The sequence below is a fragment of the Leuciscus leuciscus genome, assembly GCF_965113295.1.
Source record: "Leuciscus leuciscus genome assembly, chromosome: 8".
NCBI lineage: Eukaryota > Metazoa > Chordata > Actinopteri > Cypriniformes > Leuciscidae > Leuciscus > Leuciscus leuciscus.
In genome coordinates, this window is record NC_138732.1 from 3,232,697 (window position 1) to 3,245,317 (window position 12,621).

The window sequence follows — 12,621 nt, forward strand, 5'->3', positions numbered from 1 at the left end:
CACTCACTCACACTCACTCACTCACTCACTCACTCACTCACACACTCACTCACTCACTCACACACACACACACTCACTCACTCACTCACTCACTCACTCACTCATAAAACACATAAAAATATAGATAATTTCTTCATTAATTATTTATTTATGTATTTATTTTATTATCTATTTTACTGATGTGGATATATAGTTAGTTTTTATTGCGGGTGAAAGTGACCTACGCCTGTTTCTGTTTCCGTGCGATTCACTTGTAAAGGATAATACCTCTAAAGAAGAGTGTGTGTTGTGTGTGTGTATCTGAGCTCATGTCCTCTGGGCTGCAGAATGAAGTGCCGGGGCTTGTGGGAGAGATCTACCAGAACTTCTTCGTGGAGAGCCGGGAGATCCCGGTGGAAAAGGCTCTTTATAAAGAGATCCAGCAGACGCTGGTGGGGAACAAGGGCACCGACGTGTTTCACAGGATCCAGGGAGACGTTTACGAGACCATGAAGGAGCGATATTACCCATCATTCCTGGTGAGCGACCTGTACGAGCGGCTCATTAAACGAGAGGAGCAGCGGAGCAGCTCACAGTCCAGCAGCGAGGAGAAGGACGACACCGTGAGTTTCTCCATCTTCATCTTTCTTCAGTGTGTAATGTTGCTGTTTGATCATGATAAATCTCTGCAAAGTCACACAGTTCTTCTCTATATCAGTGTCAGTGTTCCTGAACTCCTGAAACACCTCCATTGTAGTCTTGAGTTTCTTCCGGGAACGAACACGTCACAATATTCCTCATTTAAATAATTAATACGCTGAATAAAGGGGCGGGGCCTGGTTGAGTAAGTTAATAGTGTGTTAAAACCAAACAGCAACCTTCCAGTCTCTCTCTCTTGATTGAACACTGAAGAGACTTAAACTGCAGTTCATCCACTGGCCACTAGAGACCGGCTGCAGAAGAGAGTCAATCCCATAAACCCCCATGTTAAAATGCCCAACTTTACAGCAGAATAAAACATGTTTACAGTCTGGTACAAAAAGTGGTTTTGGTCTATAAAGCTAATTTTGCCCTTCATGACGACTGTGAGGGGGGTGAATATTTTTTATAACTCATCCATTTAAATTATATTAAGCCTTAAAGTTGTGCATAATTAAGGGCGTGGCCACTTGAGTGACAGGTGGATTGCCGCTGATGTCACTACTAGCCGTTTGTCTGTTAGCGTCACGTCACCTCAGCTAATCCGCCTCGCTGCACATTTACGTTTATTCGGGAGTGACGTTGCCAAGATGGCGACGGCCGGCTCCGCCCACTTTGGGCTTCAAAAACGCTCCTCAGAAACACTACGGGTGACGTCACACACACTACGCCCATATTATTTTACAGTCAATGGTTATAACTGGCGGTTATGGTAAGGGGCGGGACATTTCCCAAACACGCTCAAAGCGCTCGACCAATCACAACACACTGCTCCAGCCGACCAATCAGAGCACAGAGTGCTTTTCAGAAGGAGGGGCTTCATAGAGACAGGAACTAAACAGAGGGTTACTGACAGACTGGGAAGAGAGGAGCCGCAACAATGTAACAATTCTAGTGGAGCTCAAAAACAAACTCAAAAAGGGCATAATAGTCACCTTCATTTATACTGCGCTTTAACAGTATAGACTGTTTCAAAGCAGCTTTACAGTGATAATAGGAGATTACAGTAACAGAGATTGTTTAGACTTTACAGCAGATCTAGAATAAAGTTATTGTCCAGCTAAAGTTAGGCGGGTAGTCTTTCTGTACAAAGTGACATCGCCAAATGACTTGCCTGTCAGTGTAATACAGAATTATGTCTTGTTCGTGGATCCATGTGAGCTGGAATCAATCAGGTCCTCTTTAACACGACACGAGTCCGTCTTCTACATGCGAACACTCAGTCCTGGTTGATTTGTGTGTGTTTAGTGTCACGTGATGGAAGGAGGGGACGTGGCCCTGGATGAAGGCAGTCGAGGCATCAACGAACAGGCCAGTTACGCCGTCACCAAACTACACCAGCTGTACGAGAGACTGGAGTACAAACGCCAAGCGCTCGGCTCCATCCAGAACGCACCCCGGCCTGATAAGAAGGTGATCCCAGTCATGGCAAATACTGCACTCTTATTTCAAACCAGGGTTTGAGATTAACCTTTTCACTCACCGGCCAATTTGGCTGCAAAATGTTTAAGTTACCGGCCATTCAGAAGTTCTACTAGCCAACAAAAAGAAGAAGAAATGAATCAGATTAACTATGTCAAAGCTATATATATACAGTATATATATATATTATACAATTTGGATTTATTATTCAAACAAAATCCTGTCATCCAGCATCTCCTCCTCATTTCCTCTTTCATCCTTTTCACAAAAAATGTGTTTAGTTGGACAGATTAATACAGGACAACAAACATAAATAAATGTAGGATGTTGGAAAATAACAATGTATTTTCTGTTCACCAAATGCTTATTAATCTTCACTATTGCTTCAATGCAAATGAACAAGCGTGCCGTTATGTGTTGTGTAGTGACGTGTGTGTTCAAGTAAGCCAGATATGAGCAGATTCTGTGCAATATTTAATATATCATGAAGACTCACGAGTATTTTCACTAAATCTGCACAGATTTGTCTTGCACGAACTTCTCCAGAAACTGAGTAAATATGATAAATAACGCTTCAAACTGGCTCGTGATTCGACGGCGTTTCCCGCCACAGATGATTTTTACCCGCATTTGTCGGGTTGGCGGGTGTTAATGTCAAACCCTGTTTGAAACAATAATAAATAGTAAATTCTGACTCATTTATTGTGCGTCAGACTGCTTGCACGTCTGTGATTGGCCGAAGCATCCATGTGATCAAGTGGAGAGCAGTAATCTACATGTTTAATTGTGCAGCCTTTAATATATGCTTCTTTGTTTATTATGAATGAGTTTTTTAATTAATTTAAAGACATACAGTTCCAAAGTTTGTGGTCAGTATAATGTTTGAGAAAGAGTCTCTTCTGCTCACCAAGGGCTTTTATCTGATCAAAAATACACTAAAAATAGTGAAATATTATTATAATGTAAATCAGCAGTTTTCTATGTGAATATATAGTAAAGTGTAATTTATTCCTGTGATCAAAGATGAATTTTCAGCATAATTTCTCCAGTCTTCAGTGTCACATGATCCTTCACAAATCATTCTAATATGATGATTTGATGATCAAGAAACATTTATGATTATTAGCAATGTTGAAAACAATTCATATTTTTGTAGAAACCGTGATACATTTTATTTTTCAGGATTCTTTGATGAATAAAAAGACAACATTTATTTGAAACAGAAATCATTTGTAACCTAAATGTTATTACTGTCACTTTTGTTCAATTTAATTAATCCTAGTTGAATAAAAGTACAAATTTCTTAAACTACTTAACGGCAGTGTAGAATGTTTGATAGGCCATTTGTTTCCTATACAAATTAATACCCCATTATTTTTCATATCTCATCCTAATTTGGAGCGATAAAGTAACTTAAACAAATGAGTTATGTTATACAGAATAATATTTTAACATTATTTTTTTATTTTTTTTGAATATTGTATGTTACGATTTTATCAGTATTTCCCAATTGATTATTCATGTTGTAAAACCAGGTAGCAGGAAAAGAGCAGAACCTGTAGCTTGTCTAAAGTACCAGAGTTTCACAAGCAAAATCAAGATGAAATATAAAAAAAATCAAAAAAACACACATTATCAGTAGTAATGACTGAAAGCAGCTGCGGTCTGAAGATAAACGTCCGAGCCAATCATGACAGAAATATTGGTGTGAACTTCCTTTGAGAACCACATACTGAAACTGTGGATGAAACTAGACTGACGAACATCTCAATGACATGTTTGCAATCATTTTGGGAGTTTTATTTTGCAATAAAATAAATAACTAAAAAATCAAAATATATCGCAATACAAAAATGCATCAATATGTATCATTTATAGTGACAATATGTATTGTGTATAGTTGAAGTATAGTGTGTGTAAAAATTCAAGTTTTCAGAGTTTTAGTGTCAGTACTACATTAAACTACTATATATAATGTTGAATAATAATGTTGAATAATGCATATTTGTGTGTCCTGATAATGTCTGATGTTACCAGTAAAAAGTGTCCGACATTATGTTAAATATATCTAGTCAGTGACAGAGATCAAGCATATTCGTCTACAATAATCCTGTGTTTTCAGCTTCAGAATCATGAATATTGTTATTCTGGTGTCTCTATCGTCCTGTGCTTTGGGTTTCAGCATCAAGTCCAAGACTATTCATTTACACACACACTGTAATATCAATTTCAGCATTTTAAATCATCAGTACATTTTATCATATGTCTTGGAGTATCGCAGTAATATGGTGTCGTGAGTTCAGTATCGTGATGTGTAACGAATCGTGACATGAGGGCATCGTTACACCCTAGTATTTATGTATTTTGGGTAACACTTAACAATAAGGTTCATTAGTTAACATTAGTTAATGTATTAACTAACATGAACTAACCATGAGCAATACATTTGTTACAGTATTAGTTAATCTGTGTTAATGTTAGTTAATAAAAATACAGCCGTTCATTGTTTGTTAATGTTAGTTCACAGTGCATTAATTTTAATAACGTATTAGTAAATGCTAATGAAGATTAATAAATGCTGTAGAAGTATTGTTCATTCTTAGTTCATGTTAACTAAGGTAAAGTGTCATTTTGCCCCTTGTATCGACTACTGGAGTTTATTGCGGTTTGATTGAATGCATTAGATGATTTCTCTGTCACATGATCTCTGGGTCAGTCGTCTGCTCCTGTAACTCATCAGAGTGTGTGTGTGTGTGTGTGTGTGTAGATCGTGTCTCTGCTGAAGGAGGAGATCTGCACCATGGAGAAGGAGCACAGTGACCTCACGCTGCACATCTCGCGCACCGACTGCTGGTGTGAGAACCTGGGCGTGTGGAGGGCCGTCGTCAGCAGCGCAGAGGTCAGGAAAACATCCCGTTCAACACGTGTTCAGCTCATCAACTGTGTCTGTGGCGGGACGGAGATCAGCACAGGCTTTAGATTCGAGAAGCAAAGAAAATAAATCGTAAAAAAAAAAAGTCAAAAGTTTGAAAGAAGTCTCTTCTGCTCATCAAGCCTGCATTTATTTGATATAAATGTACACACTTTTATATGTATATATATATACATTTATTGTACTTTTGACTATCTATACACATCAGTATATTAATACACACACTATAAATATATATATATATATATATATATATATATATATATATATATATATATATATACATACATACATACATGCATGCATACATACATGCATACATACATACGTACATACATACATGCATACATACATACATACATACATACATACGTACATACATGCATACATACGTACATACATACATACATACATACATACATGCATACATGCGTACATACATACATGCGTACATACATACATGCGTACATACATACATGCATACATACGTACATACATGCATGCGTACATACATGCGTACATACATGCGTACATACATGCGTACATACATGCGTACATACATACATACGTACATACATACATACATACATACGTACATGCGTACATACATACATACATACATGCGTACATACATACATGCATGCGTACGTACGTACATACATGCATACATACATACATACGTACGTACATACATACATACGTACATACATGCGTGCGTACGTACGTACGTACGTACGTACGTACGTACATACGTACGTACATACATACGTACATACATGCGTACATACATACATACGTACATACATGCGTACATACATACATGCGTACATACATACATACATACATACATACGTACATACATACATGCGTACATACATACATGCGTACATACGTACGTACATACATACATACGTACATACATGCATACATACATACATACATACGTACGTACGTACATACATACATACATACGTACATGCATACATACGTACATACATGCATACATACATACATGCATACATACATACATACGTGCATACATGCATACATACATACATACATACATACATACATACGTACATACATACATACATACATACGTGCATACATGCATACATACATACATACATACGTGCATACATGCATACATGCGTACATACATACATACATACGTACATACATGCGTACATACATACATGCGTACATACATACATGCTTACATGCATGCGTACATACATACATGCGTACGTACATACATACATACATGCATACATACATGCGTACATACATGCGTACATACATACAAGCGTACATGCATGCGTACGTACATACATACATACATACATACGTACATACATACATACATACGTGCATACATGCATACATACATACATACATACATACATACATACGTACATACATGCGTACATGCATACATGCGTACATACATACATACATACATACATACATACATACATACATACATACATACGTACATACATGCGTACATGCATACATGCGTACATACATACATACATACATACATACATACATACATACATACATACATACATACATACGTGCATACATACATACATACATACATACATACATACGTACATACGTACATACGTACATACATGCATACATACATACATACATACATACATACATACGTACATACATGCGTACATGCATACATGCGTACATACATACATACATACATACATACATACATACATACATACGTGCATACATGCATACATACATACATACATACATACATACGTGCATACATGCGTACATACATACATACATACATGCATACATACATACATACATACATACATACATACGTACATACATGCATACATGCGTACATACATACATACATACATACATACATACATACATACATACATACATACGTGCATACATGCATACATACATACATACATACATACATACATACGTACATACATACATACATACATACATACATACATACATACATACATACGTGCATACATGCATACATACATACATACATACATACATACATACGTACATACATGCGTACATGCATACATGCGTACATACATACGTACATACATGCGTACATGCATACATGCGTACATACATACATACATACATACATACATACATACATACATACATACATACATACATACATACGTACATACATGCGTACATACATACATGCGTACATACATACATGCTTACATGCATGCGTACATACATACATGCGTACGTACATACATGCGTACATGCATGCGTACGTACATACATACATACATACATACATACATGCATACATACATGCGTACATGCATACATGCATACATGCGTACATGCATGCGTACATACATACATACATACATACATACATGCGTACATACATACATACATACATACATGCGTACATACATACATACATACATACATACATGCATGCATACATGCATACATACATGCGTACATACATACATGCGTACATGCATGCGTACATACATACATGCGTACATACATGCATGCGTATATAAATGCATGTGTGTATATATGTATATATATATATATATATATATATATAGCAGTGGGGATTTCTTTAAGACTGCAAGGGAAGCTCGGCTTCCCCTATAATGTAAAAAAATGAATGGTCAAATATGTATTATTGTATTAACTTTTTATTGACTAAAAATGCGTTAGAAAACGTTCATCTCAAAGACGAGTTCGTTCAGAATCAGTAACATATAACAGATCGGCTGAGTCGATTTCCTTCTCATACATTCCCGTAGCGTCACAGTCTGTTGATTTGTGTAATTTCTCACAATTATACATTTATACCTTTATCATATTATTACTTATTATAATTTTTATATTATTATTAGTAATAATTAAAAAATAATTAAAAAATATATTAGTAGTAGTATTATTATTATACTTTATTATATTATTTATACCTTTGTTATATTATTACATTTATACAATTATAGCTAACTCTGCTGGCCATTGAGAGGACACTGGTCAAGTCACTGGAAAAGACGCCTAGTTGGTACGACAGGGTCACAGAGCATTTTCTTGAAAAGGAACGTATAATTTACGTATAAAAAAAATGGAAAATTTTTATGATGTAGGCCGAAAATGAGCTTCCCCTCTTTAAAAGACCAGCAGCCACCACTGATATATAGTGTGTGTATTCATGTACTGATGTGTATAGATACTATAGGTGTCAAAAGTACCAGCATTTCACTGGCTGACAAAATAGTAATAAGAACTACTTGATTTGTATTTTTTAATTATCAGTAGTAAAAAAATAAAAAAAACTCAATCCAGTGACTGCGGTCTGAAGATAAACGTCTGAGCCGAGCTGTGACAGAAATATTGGTGTGAACTTCCTTTGAAAACCACGTACTGAAACTGTAGATGAAACTAGACTGATAAGAGTCTGTGTAATGTAAGATCACTGTGATAGAAACACTTAATAACTTCGACTATGTAAAGTTTTCAAATTTTTTCAGTCATGTCCACATTAAGCTGGTAAATCTGGTAATCCTGGAAAACCTGGTGACTTTCACACGCAAACGTACCAGAGAAGGATGTGATGTCATTTTCAGTAAAGTACAGTTTACTCCAACCGCAGGAATTACAGTTACAGCAACACAAAGCAGTTCCACTTTAGAAGCAGGATTACGGTTAGTTCCAGTCCTTGATTCTGATTGGTCAATAGCTGAGTTTTATTCACGATAACACACGGCTGTGACCGCTTCACCCAACAGTTCTGTGCATCACTACACAACACCCCTAGCAACCACTCTTAGTAACGTAAACACATGTTTGTTCTCAGTGATATTGTTCATTAAAGCTAGAGTAGAGTATTGTGAGAGATCGAGTTAGCGAGTGTTCCTGCATTTACAGTAGATTTAGCATCTTCCTTCAGCTCAGTCCTGTATTCGTAATAAAATATCCGTTTGAATGTCCGCTGCGATAGCTTGTCCTTTCAACAGTTCAGGGGTTTTCTGTGTCCTGACACGCTAGTCATTTGTCAGTTGCGTCTTTCTTCTCCGTGTTCACAACAAGTTTCTATGGAAGCTTGTTTCCGCCACAGAATAAAACATTTTAAAAGATAATTGTTACTTTTCATCTCACAATTCTGAGAAAAGATGTCAGAATTGTGAGATATAAAGTCAGAATTGCGGGAAATAAAGTCGCAATTGCGTCTTATGAAGTCAGAATTCTGACATCTTTTCTCAGAATTGTGAGATATAAAGTCCAATTCTAAGGAAAAAAAAGACAGACTTTTATTTTTATTTATTTTTTTACCTCAGAATAGTTTATATCTCACAATTCTGACTTTATAACACGCAATTGTGACTTTATATCATGCAATTGTGACTTTATATCATGCAATTCTGACTTTATATCTCCCAATTGCGTATTATAAAGTCAGAATTGCGAGATATAAACATGCAATTCTGAGAAAAAAAGTCAGAATTTCAAGTATATTTCTCGCAATCGCGAGTTTATATCTCATAATTCTGACGTTATAACACGCAATTGCGAATTGTGAGATTTAAAAGTCGCAATTACCTTTTTTATTTTTCACTCTGGCGGAAACAAGCTTCCACAAGTTTCAGTCCTTTCAATATAAAAGTCTTCTCTACTGACTGACTCACTCATAAAGACAGTGTTTGCCGCCATCTAACGGTGAAATAATGTATGTAACTTCTGCTGCTGTTCACAGTCAGGGACTATTTTTTCCAGCGGAAGGAAGGCTTTTAGTGATTTTACTTCATGAAAGTTGCATTGATACATATTTTTTTTGGCTTTAATATTTTGTATTGAGTGGTAACTGTTTTATAAAAGCACAAAAGTACTCGAGGCTAGAGCTGTGACGTGAATAAGTCACGGCAGAAGGGGTTAAGCCTTATTGCTTACTTACAGATCAAAGCTTTGCTTTCGGAACACTTTCATCACACAGAGCAACACTGTAACATTCTATCGTCACGGTTACAGTCAGCTGATACATCGAGTTAAGTTGTGATTGCCATGGCAACATGTTGAAACACCATTTGTTTGATAGTCATCGGTGTTTCATCCAACATTCTTTTCTTAAAGCAACAGTGATTCATTTGCTGTGTGTTTGACTCTTTCACAAACACTGTCACCGTCCGCAGTAGATCACACACGCTTTAATCACTCCGTCTGTTTAACTTCACAGAACACCTCCGTCTCAATATAGTCAGAATCATAAACCGCCTCAAAGCTCTCGGAGGAATTCTCCAGATTATTCTGAAGATATGCGACCGATATATGTGAGGAACAAACTCTGAAAATCTTAAATATAGCAGTTCATGCATCATAATGTTTATTTTGTAAATAATAATAATAATAATAACAAAGAAAACATCTAATCGGTTCTTCTCTGTTTTATATGTAACGTATATATTATATGTTACTGTATATAAATGCTTAAATTTAAAGTAAAATATATATCATTTCAAAAATAAGCATGTGTATATACTGTGTGTGTGTGTGTATATATATATATATATGCTGCTTTTTAAAAATGATATCAAAGTATTTATAAATAAGCATATATAGAGAGAATTTTTTTAAATAAGCATTGATTTATATATATATTAAAATAAGTATTTATAGAATTTTATAAATACAGAATTTTAAAGTTATACATATATGATCATAATTATTTATAACTTTAAAATTGAGCATTTAAATGTATGTATTTATAATATTGCATAAACACTTATTTTAATATATATATATATATATAATCAATGCTTTTTTATTTTATTATCTCTATATATATATATGCTTATTTTTGAAATTATATAGAATTTACTTAAAATTTTACTTTTTGCATCACAATATTTATTCTTTTGTAAATAATAATAACAAATAAAACATCTGATCGGTTCCTCTCTGTTTTAACAGTAACATGTACAGTAGAGTATTTTGTTCTGCTCACCTGAATGTTTGAGACTCCGCTGACCTTTATAAAGAAGCATTTGTGACGTTGTTCTTCTTAATGAAGCGCTGCGGTTGTGTGTCAGTAAACAGAGGATGTGAAGAGCCGCATCAATAGTTTTAACGCTCTGATAATTAACAGCATTTGCATATTTCTGCTCAGGAGTGTATTAGTGATTCATCTGTTAATCGGCTGTAAAATGACACAGTGGTTTCAGCTGTTACTGTTTTCATCCAGAATCAGACCCATCACAGATCACAGTGTGTGGAAGGATTGCAGGAGGTTCAGTCCAAACTAATGAAATGCTTTACCGCCGAGTTAGATGTCGAGTTTTCAAATGTTTGGTATGTGAGTGTGATTCTCTACAGCTACACAGTGGGAATCAGAGTAATTGTAAATAATTGAATCATGTTAAAAACACAGTAAGAATCGAGTTGCTTTTTTTGAAGTGGTTGCAATGGTAAATAAATGTATATGTATATATGTGTATATGGTAGATGCAATATTATAAATATGCTGTATATAAATTCTAAAATTTTAAATCAAATATATATTATTTAAAAAATAAGCATATGTGTGTGTATATATATATATATATATATATATATATATATATATATATACACAGTATATGAGCATTTATAAATAAGCATATATATAGATATAGAAAAATAAGCATTGATTTATATATATATATATATATATAAAAAATTAAAATAAGTATTAATGCTATATTAAAAATACATAATGTTACATATATATGGTTATAATTATATATAACTTTAAAATTGAGCATTTATATATAAATAAATAAATAAATAAAAATGTGGATTTATAAAATTGCATAAATACTTATTTTAATAATATATATAATCAATGCTTATTTTTTTTAAATTAACTCTATATATGCTTATTTTTGAAATTATATAAAATTTACTTTAAAATTAAGCTTTTATATACAGTATATTTATAATATTGCACAACAAATATGTAGTGTGTATATATATATGTTTGTGTGTATGTAAATATGTATATACATAAATAATATATAAATGATATACATATATAAATGCATAATGCTTATTTAAAAAAAATCCATCCATCCATTTATCCATCCATTTATCATCCATCCCTCCATTTATCCATCCATCCATCCCTCCATTTATCCATCCATCCATCCCTCCATTTATCCATCCATCCATCCATCCATCCCTCCATCCATTTATCCATCCATCCCTCCATTTATCCATCCATCCCTCCATTTATCCATCCATCTATCCATCCATCCATCCATCCCTCCAGTCAGTTGTCTTGTTAAACCCCAGTGTGTGTGTGTGTGTGTGTGTGTGTGTGTGTGTGTGTGTGTGTGTGTGTGTGTCCGTCAGGCCTCAGAGGAGAACGGAGAACAGACGGCGTGTTACTGTGTATCCGTGAGTCTGTCTGAAGACGACGACTGCAAGAACAACCGCTGGAGCGTCACCAGGAAGATCAGCGAGTTCCAGGCTCTGCACAGGAAGTTGACGGAGGTACGCCTGACGATGTCACATCCTGGCAGCCCAGTTGCCATGGAGAAGCTGTGACT

At 35.0% G+C, this 12,621-nt stretch overlaps 1 protein-coding gene across 1 annotated transcript in view; it reads left to right on the forward strand.

Moving 5' to 3' along the window:
* The window catches only part of snx25 (sorting nexin 25), a 69,183-nt gene that overhangs the window by 46,112 nt on the left and 10,450 nt on the right, over positions 1-12,621 (forward strand). Inside the window, exons 9-12 of the mRNA XM_082176927.1 lie at positions 327-602; positions 1,927-2,091; positions 4,868-4,999; positions 12,425-12,565. Coding sequence (XP_082033053.1) covers positions 327-602; positions 1,927-2,091; positions 4,868-4,999; positions 12,425-12,565 — 714 coding nt within the window. The remainder of the gene's footprint in view (positions 1-326; positions 603-1,926; positions 2,092-4,867; positions 5,000-12,424; positions 12,566-12,621) is intronic.